Source organism: Leucoraja erinacea, chromosome 5 (assembly GCF_028641065.1).
Source record: "Leucoraja erinacea ecotype New England chromosome 5, Leri_hhj_1, whole genome shotgun sequence".
Lineage (NCBI taxonomy): Eukaryota > Metazoa > Chordata > Chondrichthyes > Rajiformes > Rajidae > Leucoraja > Leucoraja erinaceus.
Genome location: NC_073381.1, coordinates 42,972,013 through 42,995,635, shown reverse-complemented (window position 1 = coordinate 42,995,635; position 23,623 = coordinate 42,972,013). Strand labels below are relative to the sequence as shown.

The following is a 23,623-nucleotide window of genomic DNA, read 5'->3' as shown; positions in this document are numbered from 1 at the left end:
TTTATTTCCTAACTCCAGTTGTGAATCTGCTATAGAATACCTATAACTGTGAATTTAATCATTTTATTTGATTTCTAACATTAATATTGTGAATAAATCAAGTTATGGCCACCCAGTCAGACATCAGGCCCTTGCCACAAAGATTATATTTATTTAAAAATAATAATTTCAGCCTGAGTTAAATACAATGAAGAGTTTGCCTGCATTAGGTGCTGGAGTATGCATTCGGCCCTTCGAGCCAGCACCGCCTTTCACTGTGATCATGGCTGATCATCCACAATCAGTACCCCGTTTCTGCCTTCTCCCCATATCCCTTGACACCGCTATCTTTAGAGCTCTATTTAACTCTCTCTTGAAAACATCCAGAGAATCAGCCTCCACTGCCTTCTGAAGCAGAGAATTCCACAGATTCACAACTCTCTGGGTGAAAAAGTTTTTCCTCATCTCCGTTCTAAATGGCCTACCCCTTATTCCTAAACTGTGGCCCCTAGTTCTGCACTCCCCAACAACGGGTGCTTGTCCAATTCCTTGGTAATCTTATATGTTTCGATAAGATATCCTCATCTTTCTAAATTCCAGTGTATACAAGCCCAGTAGCTCCATTCTTTCAACATATGACAGTCAACCCAGGAATTAACCTGGTGAACCTACACTGCACTCGTTCAATAACAACAATGTCCTTCCTCAAATTTGGAGACCAAAACTGCACACAATACTCCAGGTGTGGTCTCACCAGGTACAACTGCAGAAGGACCTCTTTGTTCCTATACTCAACTCCTCTTGTTATGAAGGACAACATGCCATTAGCTTTCGTCACTGCGTGCTGTACCTGCATGCTTACTTTCAGTGACTGATGTACAAGGACACCCAGATCTCGTTGTACTTCCCCCTTTCCTAACTTGACACCATTCAGATAATAACCTGCCTTCCTGTTCTTGCCACCAAAGTGGATAACCTCACATTTATCCACATTAAACTGCATCTGCCATGCATCTGCCCACTCATCCAACCTGTCCAAGTCACCCTGCATCCTCATAGCATCCTCCTCACAGTTTACACTGCCGCCCATCTTTGTGTCATCTGCAAATTTGATAATGTCATTTTTAATCCCTTCATCTAAATCATTAATGTATACTGTAAATAGCTGCGGTCCCAGCTCCGAGCCTTGCGGTACCCCACTAGTCACTGCCTGCCATTCTGAAAGGGACCAGTTTATCCCTACTGTTTGTTTCTTGTCTGCCAACCACTTTTCTATCCATGTTAGTCCCCTACCCCCAATACCATGTGCTCTAATTTTGCCCACTAATCTCCGATGTGGGACCTTATCAAATGGTTTCTGAAAGTCCAGGTACACTACATCCACTGGCTCTCCCTTGTCCATTTTCCTAGTTACATCCTCAAAAAATTCCAGAAGATTAGTCAAGCATGATTTCCCCTTTGTAAATCCATGCTGACTAGGCCCGATCCTGTTACTGCTAAGCAAATGTGCCGCTATTTCATCTTTTATAATTCACTCCAGCATCTTCTCCACCACCGATGTCAGGCTAACAGAGTTTATAATTCCCTGTTTTCTCTCTCCCTCTCTTAAAAAGTGGGATAACATTAGACGTTTCTATACCCTCCAATCCACAGGAACTGACCCTGAATCTATAGAACATTGAATCAGTGACTTTGCAAGTTCAATAAATAAGTCCCATACATAACAATTTATATCCTTTGAAATTTCAGAACATTTACATAAGTTTTTTTTTCATTATATGGCTTCTATACATTCAGCAACTTAAAACCTGTAATCTTTGCTAAAAGCGGAGCAGCAAGTATATGACAGCTCAGAGCATTTTTTTCTACCATTGTGCCTCTGCAAGAATATTATTGTTCCACAAAACTAAAGATGCCATTAATTTATGTAACTTTGCATGTATTTTCTGAATATCCAACTGGCATAACAACTGAACTTGGGTTAGAGTTGGAGCAGATCATACAAGTCGCATTTATGAAGGCAGAAAATTGAAGCCAAACCATCGTACAGATTATAAAATCATGAGTCGAATAGATAGCTTAAATGCACAGTCTTTTTCCCAGCGTAGGGGAATCAAAAACAAGAGGACATATGTTTAAGGTGAAAGAGAGAAGATTTAATGCAAACCTGAAAGGCAAGTTTTTCATTTAGACAGTGGTGAATATATGGAATGAGCTGCCAGAGGAGATATCTGAGGCAGATACTATAACAGCATTTTAAAGAAATCTGGACAGGTACATGAATAGGAAATGTTCAGAGGGATGTAAACCAAACATGGGCATATGGAACTAGCTTACTGTAGATGGGACATGAATGGGTTGGCCCAAAGGGAAATACATATGCTGTATTATGCCATGTAATGCAAAATGTATAATTCAAAGAGTTATATAGATGGAACCAGGCTCTTTGGCCCACTTCATCCATGCTAGCCATGGTACATATCTTAGCTAGTTACATTTGCCTGTATTTGGCCCAAATCCCTCTTAACCTTTCCTATTTGCAGATGGTTCATGCATGCAGCCAATAATATAGCTACCTCAGTACCACTAACCACGCCTTAGTTATTAAGTATAAACTCTCTCTCTCTCTCTCTCTCTCTCTCTCTCTCTCTCTCTCTCTCTCTCTCTCTCTCTCTCTCTCTCTCTCTCTCTCTCTCTCTCTCTCTCTCTCTCTCTCTCTCTCTCTCTCTCTCTCTCTCTCTCTCTCTCTCTCTCTCTCTCTCTCTCTCTCTCTCTCTCTCTCTCTGTCATAGACTGTATGCAGTCAGTGCTGGAACGTGTCTAACCTATGTGATCATTAAACGTTAAGTAAAGCTACAAGTGTGTCAGACTTAACTTCTTTAAATGGTGTCAGAAGTGGGATTCGAACCCACGCCTCCAGAGAGGCTGGGACCACGACCTTGTGGCCCTTGACGATAACAACATCTTGGACCACCAGCCATTAGTGACTATTCTTAACAAACCGATACATGTTGCCCCCGCAAGGCTTCAGCACATGATGCTGCAGCTCCAGCGTTTTGATTTCAACATCGTTTACAAGAGGGGCACTGAGATGCATGTGGCTGACACCCTGTCTCGTGCCCCACGAGCCTCCTGTGACCGTCACCCTTACGAGCAGGAAGACCTGCTGGTACTGAACGTCAACTTTGTCCCAACCAAGCAGCTACAGTGCCTGACTGAGCATACCGCCGCTGACCCTGCGTTGCAGCAGCTCGCAGCCGTTATCAAGCGCGGCTGGCCCGACAGACGCACCACTTTGCCGTCGGGTGCCCACCCTTTCTTCCTGGTCCGCGATGAACTGGTGATCCAAGACGGTGTCATCGTCAAGGGCCTCAAGGTCGTGGTCCCAGCCTCTCTGTATGATCTATACTGCAACACAGCCCACAGCGGTCATCCCGGGGTCGATGCCACTATTTCTCATGCCCAAGGACAATTCTACTGGCCCGGTATGGCCAAATACATCAGGGACCGAGTGTCCTCCTGTCCCTCCTGCAACAACCTTGCCCCACACCAGCAGCGCCAGCCCCTTTTGCAGCAGCCGGCCCCTGCCATGCCCTGGACATCACTGGCTACCGACATATTCGAATGGCGGGGCAAGCAGTTCCTCGTCCTGGTCGACTCGTACTCCAACTGGTTCGAGGTGGACCTACTTCCCTCCATCACCTCCGAGATGGTCATCAGCAAGCTGCGCAGGCACTTCGCCACTTTCGGTGCCCCTGTACGCTTGCAGACCGACAACGGCCGGCAATTCACTAGCGCCGAATTCAAGGCTTTGGCTGCCAAGTGGAACTTCCATCACTACACCAGCAGCCCTGAGTATCCACAGAGTAATGGCCTGGCCGAACGGGCTGTGCGGAGGGCTAAGGCTCTGCTGGAGCAGTCGCGCCTGTCCAACTGCGATTTCTACCTGGGCTTACTCAACCTACGTAACATCTCCCGGGACCCAGCCATGGGTTCCCCTGCCCAGCGTCTGATGTCGAGGATGCCCCTTAACTTTCGAGGCTTACTTAACCTACGTAACATCTCCCGGGACAAGACCACCCATGCCAATCGCCCAACAGACCCTGCTACACAATGTGCTCGAGCCTGCCACTGCCCAACAGCGGATTGAACAGAATCATGAGGTTCAACGACGGTTGCACGACAAGTCCTGCCGACCGCTGTCGACTCTACTGCCCGGGCAGGTTGTTCGGATGCAGACTACCACCGGCTATTCCCGCCTCGTGACCGTGGTTGATGTGGCTGACTCTCCCTGATCTTACCTGGTGGACTACGATGGGACTGTCTATCGTCGGAGCCGTCAACACCTGCTGGCTGTGAACGAGCCGAAGCCTGCACCTGCGGGTCCTTCTGCTCCTCCATTGCCGTTCCAGCCTGTCACTGCCGATCTCCCTGCTGTTCCCCGCATGCCCCAGACCCCTCGCCTGTTGCGTTCTCCTCCTCTGCTGCCACCTGGTTTTGGCCGGGTTGCTTCCCCTCCTGCACGTTCGCCTTCCCCTCCTGCCTCTCCCGCTCCGACTGCGTCTCCTCCTGCGTCTCCTCCTGCTTTAACATTCTCGCCAGCTTCCGCTACGCCTTCTCTTCTTTCCGATGGGGGGGGGGGGGAAGGCGCTGTACGCACGCGTTCGGGTCGCATTGTTAAGCCGCCTGTTCGCTACGGCGACTTTGTTTAAACTCGCAGGCTTTGTGTAATCACACTGCCACGGCTCCAATTCTGTTTTTGATTTCTAAGGGGAAGGATGTAGATGGTTCATGCATGCAACCAATAATATAGCTACCTCAGTACCACTAACCACGCCTTTGTTATCAAGTATAATAACTCTCTCTCTCTCTCTCTCTCCTGGTTCCAGCACGGTCATAGACTGTATGCAGTCAGTGCTGGAAAGTGTCTAACCTATGTGATCATTAAACGTTAAGTGGGTCAGACTTAACTTCTTTACACTATCCATGAACCTGCCTAAACCTTATTTTAAATGTTGTAATTGTGTCCTGCTCTACCACTTCCTTTGGCAACTCGTTCCACAAACTAGCCATCATCTGCGTGAAAAACAGCACAGAATACGCAAAGCGTGGTCTAAGCAGCATTTTGTAAAATAGAAGCAGTCATGGAGGGGTGAGTGAGGATGTGGGAGGGATTTTAATCTTACCTGATAATGTGAATTTGTTAAAGCAGATGAGCAGTTAAATCCTCTGTTCTTCTATCCTGTTGCAATACAGTTGAGTTTCCGTCGACATGAGGGAGGGAATGGACTGTCAACGGGCTAGTGGGATATTTCACCACCATTTCATACTCCTGCATATTTAACAGGAAACTGATAAAAAATCAACAGCTTAAATTGTTGCTTGCATAGCATTCAAATCTGTTGTAACTCTGCACATAAGGGCAGTAGAAACAAATTCCATCAAATGGGGTCTGGGTAGAATGTCAAACGTACATTTATAGGAAAAGAGCAGATGAATGGGTCCACAGGTGGAAATAAGGCAGTACAGGCCAGGATATCATGCTGGTAAGAAAGTTACTAATGCAAACACCATGATCAATTGGCGGTACCGGATTACCGTATATCCTGGTGTCCAAGACACTATTTTTTACTCTATAAATAAGGCCCGAAAATTTGCCTGCATCTTAGAGGCCGAAGGTTAGGCCAAGCAATACCACTCTCGTAGCGACTGCTTCACGGAACCTGTTACGCCTTCGACCTTGGAACTGTATGAAGTGGGAAGCGGCTGTAAAAGGACAGCGCCACTGCGGGGGGGAGAGAGTTTCTTTCCACAGGGTGTAGGGAGTCTTGCCCGGGTCAGCCTGACCTGGGCTGCACAAAGTAGTAAACTTGGTCTGGGCCGCCAGGGGTAAAGTTGGCGGGAGGGCAGGAGCGTTGAGAAGGAGGGGGTCGGAGATTATGGCAGCAACTCAGTCACCGCTGCCGTGGCGCTCCGGGCGTGGAGCCACTATATTGTGGCCGCGGAGGGAAGTAGCTCGGGTGGCTGCAAGCGGCCGCCAAGTCCGGACAGCGGAACCGGCTGCCACCTCAGCGCCTTCTGCCAGCCAGCCCGCCAGCCAGCCACGGTGTCCTTCGGCACAGGCGCAACCGGTGGAGGTGGTGGTTGGCGGAAGGCTGGCTGCTCTCTCTCTCTCCCTGTTATGCGATCTCCCTGAGCCAGGAAGTCCCCGTACCTCAGACCTGAACCGCACAGCGCACAGGCGAAGATGGAGGCTCCCCGGTCCTTATTGCCTCCTTGAAGGAGTTTCACATCTTCCTTTCTACTGACTAAACCAAACCCTTGATCCTGTCTCGCCAGTCTTTTTTCAAAATTTTGCAACTCAAAATGGGGGTTTGTCTTCGACGCAGGTGCGTCTTCATTGCTGGGAAATACAGTAATTACTTTAATCCCTGCATGGTTCTAACGAGATTGCTGTACTCAGACCAGCATGGATGAAGCCTGTTTCTCAGTATCAGGCAAATAGGTGGTGTGAGGGTCCAGGCATAATGAGGGGTGGTTTCTCTGTCCTTATCTCCGCCACTCCATATGCCCCACCGCCCAAACCCTGTTTTCCCTACAATGACACAAAGTGCCAGAGTAACTCAGCGGGTCAGGCAGTATCTCTGGAGAGCATGGTTACACAACGTTTCAGGTCGACTGTCTGATCTTCACACTGATTCTAGGAAGGGGAAGAAAGCTGGAAGAGAGGTGGGAGCAGGACAAAGTCAGTCAAGTGATAGATGGATGCAAAATGCTGGAGTAACTCAGCGGGACAGGCAGCATCTCTGGAGAGAAGGAATGGGTGACGTTTTGGGTCGAGGCCCTTCTTCAGATGGTGTGGATATGGGTGAGGGGGATTTGATTGGCAGATGGGTGGGCAAAGGCCAGAAATGAAGAGACAAAGCACAGTGTGGTCAGGAGAGAAAGGGCATGAAATGTGATACCATTTCTCCCACTATCCTCCACCCCCTTTCCCTATCTCCTTCCACCTATAATCTCTTTATTTGGTTTCACATTCTGCACATCTTCTCTCCTTATCTCACGGCCTTTGTCTTCTTCTCATCTCTGGCATTTGTCCACCCATCTGCCAATCAAACCCCTCTCACCTGTATCCAACTATCACTTGCCTAGGTAGACAATTATCACTCTGAAGAAAGGCTCGACCCGAAACGTCGCCTATTCCTTCTCTCCATAGATACTGCCTCACCCGCTGAGTTTCTCCAGCATTTTTGGTCTACCTTCGATTTTTCCAGCATCTGCAGTTCTTTCTTAAACATATCACATGCATAGCTTTGTTCTGCTCCCACCTCGCTTCCAGCTTTCTCTGCCTTACTACAACAGTCTGCAGAAGGGCCCCGACGCATACACATGTCCTCCAGAGATGCTGCCCGACCTGTTGATTTACTCCAGCACTTTGTGTGTTTTTTTGTACACCAGCATTTGCAGTTCCCTGTGTCTACCCAGTTTGGTCATATGTCTATGGGTGGCAGACATACCTGCTGACGTATGGTGACTGCAATGGATCACATCCTTAGTCTGATTTGCATTCAGTAGTCATCTTGGGAAAAACACAGCAGTCAAGGGGCTCTGCATGCAGGTTATGTCAGGGAGCGCATAGGAAATGTGTTAACTGGCAATTCAAGGTAAAATATGCCCTCATGATTTGTTTCGCAGCCAGTTATACTTTTCTTGAGGGAGTCCAAATTGAACATTAACACCACACAGAGAAACCCAAAAATGTATTAATGCATCACAACATAGAATGAACATGAAATTGTATACAAAAATAATCCAGTGTTTTTCATTCAAAGTGAAAATATTTAATTTAATATTTGCCATTAATCAATACTTGGTCCAAATCCTCCAACTGCTGATCCAAAATAATCCATTTTAAAGGCTAATGACTTTTGTGAGAAAGCAGTTGGATTATACACGAAAGCTGACAAGACCAAAAAGCAATTTCTGTGTTCTTTCCACCCAGACATTGCACAAACACTCAGCAAAGCAATGTATGTGACTTTGGGAAATAGTTGGATTTTCTTTGTGTAATCAATGGGCTGATACTAGCTGGCTATACTTTCCCAACTGAGCCTCTTATACAGGTAGGAATGCAAACACTCATACCTGCCCAAGCTTATAAATAGCATTTATTAACTTGGCAACAAAGCAATAATTAACTTGGAGTGTGGGTGGCTGAGCTCAGTGTCTAATTTTGGAATCAGCACATAATATGTTTTGATTTTTTGGCACAGGACTCTAATGAAAAAGAAAGTGAAAACCCTGAAGCTCTATTTATGAAGATTTTCCTGGGTGTTTGCCCAGAGACATTGAATTGGCTTAGTGTTGTGTTAGTCAAAAAAGCAAATTGCTTTCATGTGTAGATATCCTAGCTTACATTCTATTTTAATTATTCACATATTGTCCATACTATAAAATGTACTTTAAGCCAATCATTTAATATGGCAATTGCAATTGATTTATTCAGTTCACAAATATGATTACAGTAATTTCCATTTATGCCATGCCTTTAGCAGGCACCTTATAAGGGCAAGACCAAAGAACATTTGACTATAAGTTACAAAGGGAGGTATTAGGGCTGATGACTGTAAATGATCAATTTTGAGGTATATTACAGGAAGAGATAGGTAAAGAAGAGAAATCAATAGAGGGAACTGTGGCCAATGGGCATGACTGCAAAAGAGTGATTGAGCAAATAAGTGGCTGGAATTGAAGAACTGACTTCTCACAGGATTATGATGGTGGAGAGATAGGGAATGGTGAAACTTTATAGAGATTTAAAATGAACTCTGATTTTAAAATCAAGATATTTCTTAACTTGGAGACGATGTAGATTGGCGAGCACATCAATAAGGGTGGCGTAACACTTTCATTCACATTGTTTAATGAAAATCATACAAAAGCTATAACTATTGTATTTAACTGAATGTTTAGTTGTATATGTTTCATAATATCTGCCTTAAAAGAGTTGTATACATATGGAAGCAGAGCGGGGACACTATAAATGGTTTCATATGCCTTTGACCAAATTATTTAGACATTCTAATTTCAAAATAAGCTTAGAGTATGATGGCACATTACTTATTTATTTATTGCAATCTATGAGATTTTCTTTGTTTCTTTGTTTAAATGTTTCATTCAGCTTGTGACCTGACGTAGTTAACCATCTTGTTATTTGTTCAAAGGACAAAGGAGCTCAAGGCACCAAATTACATTTCCAGTGAGTTTGGTAGCAGTGCATTTACTATTTACTTCAGACATAGTACGTTATCAGCAGCATCGTACAAACACCATGCTTCTGTTCACGGTCAGGCCTTGCTAATGGCCTGTTATTCTTTGTTCAAGGAAAACATCCGTTGAGAACCCAATCTGCGATGAGTTTAACAACAAAGTGCAGCAATCTTCGTAACACCATTTGTTTAGTTAACACTAATTTAAATGCGCTCTATTGTTTACATGGATATATTCAACACCATCAGTGAATCCCTTTCACCTGGTATTTTAGCTGACTTGGATGTGATGGCTATGATCATCATTGTTAAAGGAATCATTTATGACTACCTGACTTATGCATGGACTCACACAAGAGCCAGCCAACGCACCGATAATTGTTAATCACATGAAGATAGACACAAAATGTGTCTATAGATAGACCAATGATAGACACAAAAAGCTGGATTAACTCAGCGGGACAGGCAGCATCTCTGGAGAGAGGAATGGGTGACGTCTTGGGTCAAGACCCAAAGAAGGTTTTGTGTAGTGGTAACGGGACAACTGTATTATTTGCAATACCACATTGCCACAGGTTTGGAGCCACATTTAAACAAGACTCGTGAGGATAGCAGATGTCTCTTTAAAAGAGCTAGATAGGTTTTTATGAAAATTTGGTTGTCATTTGGTCAGCATCAGAGGGATTCGTTTTTGGATTCCTGATTATTACTTGTACTTACATTCTACAATGACCTTTGTGAGATTGGATCTTTGTGTTTAGGTACTCGTCTGAGAACTTAGTTACAATACAAACAGCAAACCCTGCTTTGTAAAATATGAGTATGCATGAAGTTAGACATCAACATGTACTATATTGTAAACTGAACACGCAATTCTATCAAACTTAATGTTATTAGGTGAACACACCAGAGAATAATTCATACCTGTGTACATTATCTCCCAAGCCTTTTTAACCCTTTAAAGAAAACAGAAAGTTAACTAATAAATCTCCCATCAAAATATGCAAAAAACCTACTTCCAAGTGCGCATTCCATTGTACTTTGTCTGTGATGGAAATTTCACAGCTTTTAACCTTTCTGCACCTTTGATGTTTATTCTCTGAAGGGAGATTAGCATTTTCTCAACCCACATGCATAACACGGCATTTATTTGTTATATATAATTTACCAGTCTTTGGTGAGTCCAAGTTCCCAACACATTATGATTTGCATGAAGCAAGGATCATTTACAGTTCAAATGATTACTTGCTCTAATTTGAAAATTTGCAGATCATGCCATTAGCAACATCACCCAATCCATTCATTAAAATATTAAAGATTTAAGTTAGGTTCATTATTGTCACGTGTTTCGAGGTACAGTGTGAAGCTTTTGTTTATATGCTATCCAATCAAATTAGATAATACTATACATGAATACTATACAAGCCAAATACAAGTACAAAAGGTGAACCAAAGAAAAGGATACCAGAGTGAAGAATAGAATTTCTCAGCATTGTAGCATAACAGTTCCAGAGGAACAAGTCCAATGTCCGCAACGTGCTAGGTTGGAGAATTGTGCCTGAATCTTTGTTTATGGTAGGACTGTTCAAGAATTTGATAACAGATGGGAAGAGGCTGGTCCGGGGTCTGGTGGTATGTGCTTTCATTCTTCTACCCAACAGCAGCGGGATTAAGTAATAAGGCACCTATTGTAAATCAATAAGAAGTCTTTTGTGGAAACGCACCATAAATTTGATCTTTCTGTACATCTACTCAAAAGACAAGCATTGAAACTAGTGCAAGGTCACGTAATCAGAAAATCATAGTAATGTTGATAAATTGTTTGTACACACAGTTCTTGCTTGAAGCAAATGGGCAGATACAACAAAAGTGTATAGACATTAAGTATCAGTACCAGTTTTATTCAGTTACGCTTCCTGGAGCTTAGAGCACGTTTCTAAAGTTCAAATCAAGGTTTGTGCCAGGAATACTCATTCCCACCTCATGAGTATAGGAATGATGGATTGCAGCTACTTCATAAGCAGAGCCATTGGCATAATTTAGAAACATCCCAAGAATTGGGAGGATTCATTACATCAGCTCTTTGTTTACCAATTGTTTTCATTCCAGCTGAAAGTTAAATATTCTATGCAAGGAAAGAGATACCCACCACGATGGATTCAATTGAACAACAAACCAAATATTTTTATACAACAGTATTTAAGGAAATATGAAATCTACAATATTAACAGATTATGAACCTCAACATCCATAAGAGGAAAATATCACAATTTGATTTAAGCACGAATCACCGTATATTCTGTAAATATAAACACCTTGTCTTCTGGATAATTTACATTGACTTTTCAACTTCTTTGGAACTGCTAAATTTAAAGAGGGCGTTATGGGGGCAACATTGTATTGCAGCCAATGTGCATCAGAAAGTGCACTATAGTGGTGAATTCTTTGCAGTTTCGCAGATTAATATATTCACCAGCTACGATATATTTCACTACATGGGTGTGCAAATTTGATGCAGTGATTTGATAACTTTTTTAAGCACTCTGAATATTACAAATTTTGATTTTTTTTAATAACTTGTAGAGATGTTAGATAACACTAACACAATTCTAAATTTTTGATGAGAGCATTCCCATCATTTTGCTAGTTTCAACAATATAATTTGGTACTAACACAATTTTACTTACAAATTAAAACATTGGCATTTTATTCTGCATAAATTGTATGGGGACTTTATCTTTAAGTGTTCCTAGTGGGGATAAGATGGCAGATGGAGTTTAATGTTGATAAGTGTGAGGTGCTACATCTTGGCAGGACAAATCAAAATAGGACGTACATGGTAAATGGTAGTGAGTTGAGGAATGCAGTTGAACAGAGGGATCTAGGAATAACTGTGCACAGTTCCCTGAAGGTGGAATCTCATGTAGATAGGGTGGTAAAGCTTTTGGTGTGCTGGCCTTTATAAATCAGAGCATTGAGTATAGAAGTTGGGATGTAATGTTAAAATTGTACAAGGCATTGGTGAGGCCAATTCTGGAGTATGGTGTACAATTTTGGTCGCCTAATTATAGGAAGGATGTCAACAAAATCGAGAGAGTACAGAGGACATTTACTAGAATGTTGCCTGGGTTTCAGCAACTAAGTTACAGAGAAAGGTTGAACACAATAGGTCTTTATTCTTTGGAGCGCATAAGGTTAAGCGGGGACTTGATAGAGGTCTTTAAAATGATGAGAGGGATAGACAGAGTTGACGTGGATAAGCTTTTCCCATTGAGAGTAGGGAAGATTCAAACACGAGGAAATGACTTGAGAATTAAGGGACAGAAGTTTAGGGGTAACATGAGGGGGAACTTCTTTACTCAGAGAGTGGTAGCGGTGTGGAATGAGCTTCCAGTGGAAGTGGTGGAGGCAGGTTCGATTTTGTCATTTAAAAATAAATTGGATAGGTATATGGACGGGAAAGGAATGGAGGGTTATGGTCTGATGGGATTCTGGGAGAATAAGTGTTCGGCACGGACTAGAAGGACCGAGTTGGCCTGTTTCCGTGATGTAATTGTTATATGGTTATATGGATATAAATCTGAATGTTAAAAACAATTCTGAACACTGCCTATTTGTGGTTGTCACTTAATCATAGTTTCTTGTCTTATGTACTGCATTTGTAAGATTAGTAATGAATCGTTCAGTCAGTAAGAGAGACTTGGCAACAAATAATGTATAAAGCAATTTGTAATCCATTTGCAAAACAATTAGAATCAGACTTCATGGCATTTCCAAACATGGGAATTCAATGTAGAGCTCAAAGAATTTTAAAATTCATTGCTCATAAATTTTAATGAACATCCCTCTAATTTGTAGCAAATAATAAACACAATCTAATTAGATTTGGGAGAAGATTCAACCCTAAGAAGTTGGTGAAGTTGGTTGAGATAATTCCAGCACTTCAACAGCCAACTTTGGGAGTGCTATTCATATGTCCCTGGCCATGTGGTCTGGATTCCTGGGTGCATGTCAAAGGTAAAAGTGCAAATCAAAGTGGATAACTGCGAAGGAACACACATGATTCTTTCTTTAATTCATTAAATGGATAGAAGGTAAAGTGGAATTCCATGGTATGTTTGCTGTAACAGCTCGAGCAGAAAAATGAAACGGAAACCTATTCAGAGCAATTTACACTCACCATTTTTGATTTGATCCAAATTATGCAAAACATCAATAAAAGACTTTCAAATTTTGCAAAATGTGAATCAAAGGTACCCTGTGGCAAGGATCCTTGATTTTCTTGCCTAAATTATTTGTTGATCGACCTCAGCTGAATAAACTGGCTCATGAAAGGATGGTTTATTCTGGTCCTCTGGAGATTAACTTCTTGTGGATGTGCTGCAACTTTGCATCCTGGAGTTCAAACTGGGGGTGTTTAGTCTTGAGCTCTAACTCTGCAAGGAGTTTTAGTCTATCTTGCCCTATTTGACGTTCTAATAGTTGTCAATTAAATTACACTAATCAGTTTTAGAAAATGGGCTTTGCTTTACCAAGAGTTGACACATGATGATTTCAGGATGGGTGAGAGACAGCTGTGTTTACATAGAGGTGAACTACCTGCAAAGAGCCTTACCAAATATAGTTTTGTCTACAGATGTAGTGATAGGTGATTGGAAATGTCCGAGGATATCAGCTATTGCAGGTTCCTGTTCCACTGGGAATCTGCGACAGATTTATGTCATATCCTCAAGCGTTATCTGTGGGCAGCACTGCTGATGGCTGTAAAGGTAACAACCCTACTGAAGTTTTACTGCCTTCAGATTGTTCCGAAGAATCGGGGAGGTCATATGTCAAATCCGTCAGCCGTGAGCTGGTGCATATAAAAGAGCTGACTGATGTGTTCACCAGAGCTAGCTGCTTTCCTGTTTCCCCCTATATAAAGCAAACAGCAGTGTGAAAAGGTACTGAATATTTTTCATGTGGCAGCATTCCATAAATTGTGGGCATCATTAACAGTTTTCATGATCTTTTAGCCCTGCTCAAAATGCCAAAACTTTCAAGTACTTAAAAGGGTTCAATTGAAAGAATTTTCAGGTGAAATATCATCTACACAATCATAGAAGTTAAGACCAATTTCCCTTGCAGTTTTCATATTCATTTTAATGTACTAAACATCTTGTATGTTACATGAAATTGAAAGGTTTGATGAAATCAGAATAACGTGTTAAATTAATTCAAATTATAGCATTATGCCAGTGTTTTCAGTATGAAGACAGGGATTTGATTCCACAAGAATTGTGTGGTGGCCTCTCCTCCAAATAGTGCCATGGCCAAATGCAACTACATAGCTAATAGTTGATGAAGGTAAGGTCATTCTGCTAGGGTACAAAAAAAGCCAGTCTGATGCACATTATATAACTTTATTCACAGATGTAAAAGCAAGAAATATTGGAAATGGCAGGTCAGGCTGTATTTGTGGAGAAGGAAATTGAGTTAATTTGAAACTTTAATATTTTTAAGTTAGTGCTGTTTCTGTCACCTGAGACAATGCTGTCATCTGAGCTGTGTAATATTATCAGCTTTTCTCACTTTGCTTTCAAATTTCCAGCACTTGCAGTACTTTGCATTTGGATTACTACACAAGAGACCTTCTGAAACAGCAGGTGTTCAAGCAAAACTAGATGAAGTTAAGAGCAAAATAACATTGAATGTTGCTGTTACTTATATGAATAACCCAGCTCTGTTAGATTCTGGAACTAACATTTAGCTGGGTATTTGCAAATTCAGTTTTATACCGAAAAGGGAAAACAACATATTCCTCATTCATCAGCTAGTGGAGGGATCTGGGCTTGATGCCAATGCTGAAAAAAGGTAAACATGAACTTGCCAATCTGGAGAGGGACAGGTTAACATAAATCAATGAAATAACTTATTGTACTATCATTTCCTTTTGTGCTTAAATTCCAAATTGAAACAAAAGCATCCTATATTAAATATTAAAGTGTGCAATAAAAGGTTGTGCAAAACATTTGCATTTAACCAGTTTTGACACAAAATCCTTATTTTCCTACTTTCAGTCCCAGGCAATTTATCGGATTCATTCATCATTGATCATTTTTTAAACTTAAAAAAACATAACGTATCACATTGAATGTTAAATAAAATCAATGGAATCAAAAGACTACGTCCTTGCAGTCATCTGTTTGCACTGTACTTGCTGCTGTGCTTCTCTGCTTCTCTTGGATCAAATCCAGGCAATAGGTAGATGCGGTAACAGTATTACAAAGAATACAGCAGGAAATGGAGGGAGAGCTTTGCAGTATAAACACTGCTTTGTGCAGTTGAAAGCTCCTGAATTTTCTCTGCTGACTGAAAGTGCATTCTCCCCTGCTGTGACACTTCCAATTATTCACTACTGAATTAATGCTCAATTGACCCGTTGGTCCTCTTGCCGCATTCTGTTTTCGCGCTGCAGATGTTAAAAAAATACAGTACCTACATGATTACAACATACAGTTCCAAGAATCTTTGATGATAAATGCTAATATAATTTTTATCATCATTGGAGAAATTGTGTTTGAAGAACAAATTAGACGGTGATGTTTATCGATTTTCTCTGTCTCCATCATAGAGGACAGACTATCGACTGATTTCTACTATAAACTCGCTGACTCCCATATGTTCCTAAGATGAAGCTTTCCAATCTAGGACATCCAAAATGTCCTCTTTCTTTAGAAAAAGTGGGATATGGTGTAATTCATTGCTCTAAATCTTGATGTTGCTATTTTCATAAAGTAAGGAAAGAAAATAAAATGTTTTTCAAAATTTGCAAACTGATAAACTAGTGAAACATGTCTAAGAAAGAACTGCAGATGCTGGTAATATCAAAGGTAGATACAAAATGCTGGAGTAACTCAGCGGGTGAGGCAGCATCAATGGAGAGAAGGAATGCGCGATGTTTCGGGTCGACCCAAAATCGCCCATTCCTTCTCTCCATAGATGCTGCCTCACCCGCTGAGTTACTCCAGCATTTTGTGTCTAGTTAGTGAAACACATTGCTATCAAAATGTATCTTAAACATGTGGTGAATAAACACTGCATCCAGATCTCAATTCACGATTCTATATAAATTCTGTGCCAGGAAGTTCAGCAGCATCAACAGTTATACTGTAAATGCCAGGGATTTAAGTGTCTTCCTTGTACAAAGTAACTGCTTCCTGAGTTTGAATAACATAATCTTGGGATTCTGATTCAACAAATTATCTGGATTAATTAAATACTTTGAACTACAAGGTCAGAGAATTAATGGCTCAGCAACCTGGATAGATGCAATCTCCTGCAGATAACTTTTCTCCTCCTCCTTCCATTAGTTTGTATATTGTTCATGACTAATGCTCATTCTCAGGAAAATGCTCAGGACTGAAGCTAGAAACAGCTGGTTTGTGCAGGAGGCTTAAGATCAGGATAGAATCCTTCAGCACCTAGCACGCCCAACCCAATAGAGTTCACAACATTAGAAACAATTCTCGAAAGCACTAAACACATGCAAATTTGTTACAACAAATAGTCAAAATTACTAACTAATTTGCCAGCAGTAGGTCCCTTCAAATGGTGCATTCAGATTTAGACTGTTATTGGCTTGGAGTGAACATTTCTGGCAGATTATGCTCTGCTGCACTGATGAATGGATGCCTGGTTCAAGTTGTTCCCATTGCATGCACACACATAGACCGTTTTGTATGTACAGTGATGAGTGGCTCATGATTCTGGAATCTGAGCGCAATGGCAATTAATGAAGAAAAATGCAGGTCAAGAAAAGTACAAGAATCAACTTGGATAGGCATTTACACCTGAAGTATGTGGCTCTCAACTGTTGCCATTGGATGGATGCAAAACAGCATTGTTTGAATTAGAATGACAAGTACTGTTCAAGCCAAGTTCAAGTCCAACATTCTTCCATGAAAAACACAACTTAAAACACATTAACTGCTGCTTGTGACTTCATTAGCTCAGACTAGCTTCAAAAATGCCTACAAAATAGTAGTGATCAGTTTCCAAAATGAATTCTTGACCCTGAATTTCTTGTATATTTCTTCACTCCAGGTTCAGTTTAAAATGTTTAAGAAGGAACTGCAGATGCTGAAAAATCGAAGGTACACAAAAATGCTGGAGAAACTCAGCGGGTGCAGCAACATCTATGGAGTGAAGGAAATAGGCAGCGTTTCGGGCCTGTCTGAAGAAGGGTTTCGGCCCGAAACGTTGCCTATTTCCTTCGCTCCATAGATGCTGCTGCACCCGCTGAGTTTCTCCAGCATTTTTGTGTACCTTCTGTTTAAAACGTAATGTTTCTTTTCATTCATGTTCCTTAGACTTTTCATTTCCAAGGATCAAAATGTATAACCGAGAATTCATCGACATTGGACACTTTACTTTCCTTTTGTAGAAACATAATTATTTTAGATGTTCAGCATTCAGACATATACAGGAAGAGATGTATCAGCAGAGCCATCTCCATCATCAAAGACCCTTACCACCCATCGCATGACATTTTCTCCATCCTGCCATCTGGGAAGAGGTACAGGAGCATTAGCTGCAAAACCAGCAGGATGCTCCTCAGCTTCTTCCCACAGGCTATAAGACTGCTAAATGGACTTTGCCCCCTGCCAAGTATCGCGCACAAACCCCCACACTGCAGCAGAGCCACTGTTGTGCTGCTGCCGGTCGGAACGCCTGTTGAATGTTTAGTAGAGTGTTAAATTTGTTCATGATACATGTATTTTTTTTATTTCTATTTATTTCTCATGCACACTGAATGGACACTGGTTGAGCAACGTTTTTTTGTTTCCTCTGGGTATGCGAATACTCAGGAAATGACGATAAAGATATACAATACACAATACAATTTTGTTTATTATATAGAAGGAGAAGCTGCCATTTTGGCAGCAACATGGTGCTGTAGTTTGATGCAGTCTTTTATAAAATAAGTAAACGTCTTTTCAACTTCTAACTTCCAAGGACAGGTCTTTTTTACCATGATGCTTATCATCTGTGGCACGACATTGCACATTCTTTAATTCAATTCCAGACGTTTTTCCAGATGTTAATATTTCCTTTGGTGAACGGTGCTGTGTTGTCCTTGATCCCTAAGGATTGCCTTGACATCTTTTTGCCTGATAGTATTCTGGGAAAGTGATCTAATTACGTTGTAATATAAATCCTACCACTTTTCCCAGTTGAAAAGACCTACTTACACAGCTGCACATCTCAGTTTGTAAAACTCCACTTGAGATCATTAATGAGAAAACCATACTTACTTGTCACATAGACTGATCAGAAAGGGGAGTTGAAGCAAGATAAAATATATTTTTAAATTCTTGCCAAAACTCTTCTCCAGCATTGTTCCCATAAATTTGATGATGACGATGTCTTGAAATAAAGTGTGCATCCTCAATAAAGCAAACCACCATAAATTGAAACAAATTACAAATGTTGGTCCAAAATTAGAAATGAAGACATTGTGGATGTCTAAACAGGTATACAAAGTTAGGGGAATGCTTGCTGCAGTCCATGCTAACTTAGCACAGAACATATTTAATATAATTATAATTTGAACTGTGTATAACTTACATAATTTAAACATTTTTTTATGATGCTAAAATATTCAATACTTTATATTTTGGTCAATAAAGATTTATCGAGTGGTATATGTTTTGATTTAAATTGTTTTTCTTTTTTTAGATTCTGAGGAAAACACATCTACAGAGTCAGGAAAAGCTGAGGTAATGAATCTTTTATCTTATATATGGGAATGTTACTTCCTTTTGCAGGATGCCAAGGCATTACAGGTGTTTTATCAAACCTTTCAAACAGAGGGTAGCTTTTCCCTTATCTCATGCAGGGAAAAAAAGTTGTTCGGCACGGACTTGTAGGGCCAAGATGGCCTGTTTCCGTGCTGTAATTGTTATATGGTTATATGGTTATTTGAGATATTTTACCAAAAAAATCTACAAAATAATGATGTGATGGAGCTCCAATCAAATGAAGCAATCTCTCTGTTAATTTCATGAGTAATTAAAAAAAAATCTTAAACCCTTTGTTGAATTCTGGAAGCATTCATCAGCTTTATAATAACTTCTGCATTTCTCTGATACATATGTCAGGGCATATGTCCATATAAATCTGTTACTTGTATTTGGATATTATTTACCTTTTTTGTTGATATGAAATCTGAAACCTGTGATCATGCATTTTACTGCAATTTATTTATTTGCCGCTTCTGTGTAAAGCATCCCATATTTGATCATAAATAGGAATGTCCGTGCATATATGAAAACTGTGTTACAAGCTTGTTCTTCAAATCATAATAAGGATCAAAGAGTTGGGTATTAAATGTGATATTTTTTTCACTGGTGCCAATGAGTTATTGTGGCCAGCGTTTGCAGAGCCCCATACATTTGAATGGGGTCACTGATCTTGATTGAAAAATGAAGTCTTGGGTAAGTGATTTTTTTTTGTGCTTAATCTTAACGTTTTCAATTGTACTTCATTGCCTTTTGAAATAAATGTATATTTCTTAACTTTCTTAAATAAAACAATCAGTAAAATTCTCGAGCTGTTTTAAGTGTTTCTCAGCATCTTAGGCATTTATGAGCAATTTAAATGACCTGTGTCAGCAGGGAGTAAGAGCAGTGTGTCTTGGAGCTTGATTGGACAGTGGCCTAGCGAGTGAACAGGGAGAGGGGGCCTAACCAGACTGTTGAGCTATAAAGTGAAAGAAGGGTGGTACTGCATTCATAAAATGCATACACTCCTTTACAAGGTAGCTGGATCAAAATGCTCAGAAAGTTACTAACAGAAGTGAACATTCGGCATTCGAAACTCAAATACGCATTTTACACAAAACAAATGCTAATCTGGGAAATCCCAACAAAATCCCATCACTTATGAAGTCTTTCTTTAATGTAGCAACAGATTTCACTTAATTTCTATTTTTTCAGTAGCAGTTCAAAAAAATCAAAGATACTTCACATCTTATTCAAATATCCATGCCAAACAAGTGGGCTAATACAGTTTCAGAGCAGTCGAAAATTCTTTGTAACCAGCTGTAATTTGATTGGCACTTTCAGTTTCTTCCACTAAGAATTCCACACTCATGCTCACTCATTGTTAATGTGGTACTGAAAGAAGATGTAAATGAATGATCAGTAATATCTTTATACTTCCTAATATTGTCAACAAAATGTATCCTTTCCAGCAGGGAACAAGGGGGCGAAATCGTGGCCAATCAGGGTGGGAAAATAGCCTGCGTCAGAGGCCAGTTCAGCGAATAACCTTCCAAGCTGGCGATCCCTATTATATCAGTAAGCGGAAACGAGATGAGTGGCTGGCTAAATGGAAGAAAGAGGTAAGTTCATTTTATGAATAAAAGATCATTAGGAGCGCATCAAAAATCCCAGCTCTTACACTAATTCAGCAAGTATTTCAACAAAGTTTATCAATGGCAATTTGACATTTGTACTTTAACTAAGGTGTTCACAGAGAGAGCTGACAATCTTCACATCTCCTGTGAAAAAATCATTAACTAAGTTTAAAAGATACTGACACAATCAAATGAGTTCAAAAACATATATTTTCTCTCATGGTTTTCCACTAAATTAATATTGTATAATTATCCTTCCTGCTGTATTTTGGAATTCTATCCACAAATGTACTCAATCGATAGTGCAACTTTCTGGTGGTTTTGCAGAGATGCTCTACTTCCTAGTGCTGTAGAAAAGTGTGATGTCAGTGAATATTAATGTGAGGTATTTTGCAAAATGGGTTGAGTATATTGATCTAACGGCATTAATAAGGTTTTTCACAACACAAGGATGGGAAATTCAATGGTATATGATACGTTCTAACCTGATAAAATGTGGAAAATATGTATATTCTAATTATTTGCATACTTCCTTTGATGCCAACTGTACAGTGGAAATCAAGAAGAAATACATCTCATTTGGCTGTCATTTACAACATAACAGCGATGTGTAAAAAATAGCAATCAGCAAGTAGATAGCGGACGTATTAGGTTGTATTTTTAACCTTCATAGCTTTTGCATTTGCATCTTGATTTCACCATATGGCAAACACTGCATAAATCTGGATGGACGTAACTTACATTATGTTGAATCTGTGGAGTTACTGTTGTGTCCTGATAAGAGTTAACACACTATTGTTTTTTCAGATACAGCTTCCTGTGTTTTATTTATGATATGATACGATACCATAGATCTTTATTTATCCCAGGAGGGAAATTGATCTGTCAACACTCATATAACAGAAGAGGCATGAAACATGAAATGATTGGGGATGTACAAAGATTGGGGGGGGCAGTCTATCTCACAACAGAAGGGGGAGGAGTTGTACAGTTGATAACCACAGGGAAAAAGGATCTCCTGTGGCGTTCTATACTGCTTCTTAGTGGAACCAGTCTGTTGCCGAAGGTAGACACAAAAAGCTGGAGTAACTCAGCAGGACAGGCAGAATCTCTGGAGAGAAGGAATGGGTGATGTTTCAGATCGAGACCCTTCTTCAGACCCTTGTGTCTATCTTCGGTTTAAACCAGCATCTGCGGTTCTTTCTTACACACTGTTGCTGAAGGTACCTAATAGGTTGACCAGTGTGTCATATCAGAGATTAAAAAAACCCAAAGTTAATTGTTTCCTGGAACTTGACAGCAAAACAAATGTAGACAATTATGTGGGTAAAATGCCATGGAATGACTCAAAGTAGGTATACTGTCCCCGATTATTCCACTGGTTGTCCACAACCAAGTTTGGGTGAATAGAAATTTCCACCAATTAAATATTAGGATGAGCAAAGCCTTTGCTTTTGGATCCTGATGCAAACTTCATTCCCCAGCCACCAAATCCAACTGGTGACTTGACAACTGCCTGAAATTGAGTTGTCCTAAATGGGCTTATCCGCTGTTGAATCTCTCCAACTGTATTTTTACCACTGGACAAATGTTCCAATGCCTCCTTCAATCTAGGGCGCTTTCAACCTGAAGTCTGCAAAGCCTTTGCCATCTATATGTCAGCCCACACCATTCCATTCAACCACCACTTCTGTGCTGGCTATCCTCCAGAGGCTTCAGTAATATCTTGATTTTTTAAATTCTCATTTTTATTTTTGGAACCAACGATGATGTGATTCCTTCCCCTCTTTAAAATCTCAACCTTGATTCACTCCCAAGATATCTGAACTGCTCCAATTCTGGCCTCATCCTTGAATTTAGTTGCTCCACGATTCCTCCAATTACGTCACCTGCCCTGGCTTCTGATCTCTTGGGTTGGCATCCCAGAATTTTCTCCACCTCTAAAACCTTTCTCACCATTTTTAAAACACACTTTAAAATACTGCTTTAAAACCAGGTTTTGGTCATGTGCTTTGGTAACATATTTGTTTTGATAACACATCTGTGAAGTGCTTGGGGATATTTTGCTATGTGAAAGGCAATTGTGTGAATTTTAAGTAGGCATAAACAGTACCCAAGCTATTCCAGTACAGTTATTGTGTTGGCATTTACCCACCGAGGTAGAAAGTAGCCTAGTGTGTTGTGTTTAATTGTCATGTCAAATCCAACCTGGCTAATTACCGTCTAATCAATCCATTCTCAATCTTCATCAAAGCGCTGAAAGGTGTCAGACAATGGTGTCTGTCCACAGTGACCTGCTTACTGATGCTGAATTTAGGTTTCGCTAGGATATCTTAGCTTCAAATGTCATCATAACTTGAACTAAGGAACTAATTTCCACCGTTGAGGTCAGTGGCTGCCCTCACAACGAGGGAGCATTTGATCAAGTGTGGCATCAAGGTGCTCTGATAAAACTGATGTTGCTTGAGATCAAGAAGAAATCATTCTAATTCATGGACTTAAAGGGAGTTGGTTTTGTCAGAGATCAATAATTGCAGCCGTAGAGCATCACCAGAGGAGTTCCGCAGGATGTCGCCCAAGGCTCATCTTCAGCTGATTCATCGATGATCATCTTCGCATTATGTCAGCAGAGCAAAATGTACATAACATTCAGCCATGACCACGGGACGACAGATGGTGCAATGGGCTAAGTGTTCGGCTGGCGACCAGAAGGTAGCCGGTTCGAATGAGTCATACTGTCGTTGTGTCCTTGGGGCAAGACACTTCACCCACCTGTCCTGTGTGTAAATGTAATGTAATGTGAAACTTTGGGGTCAATGCAAGTTGACCTTAAAAATAAGATTAAACTTGATAAGTGGCAATTTACATTCAACCACAAGAAAGCCAGGCAATGCCATCTCCATCAAGAAGAGTCAAGTCACCTACCTTTTACATTCAGTGGTACTACACTTGCCAAGGTGGCCATCATCAACAT

The 23,623-nt window shown here is 40.8% G+C and overlaps 1 protein-coding gene across 11 annotated transcripts in view; it reads left to right on the top strand.

Annotated features, from left to right (window-relative positions):
• Positions 1 to 23,623, top strand: part of dnmt3ab (DNA (cytosine-5-)-methyltransferase 3 alpha b) — a 384,047-nt gene that overhangs the window by 221,207 nt on the left and 139,217 nt on the right. For all 11 annotated transcript variants that reach the window (XR_008723462.1, XR_008723461.1, XM_055635445.1 and 8 more), the window contains 2 exons: positions 18,969 to 19,009; positions 20,485 to 20,634. Coding sequence is in view for 9 of the 11 variants with exons in the window: in XM_055635445.1 (XP_055491420.1) it covers positions 18,969 to 19,009; positions 20,485 to 20,634 (191 nt within the window). In the remaining 2 variants the exon portion in view is untranslated. The remainder of the gene's footprint in view (positions 1 to 18,968; positions 19,010 to 20,484; positions 20,635 to 23,623) is intronic.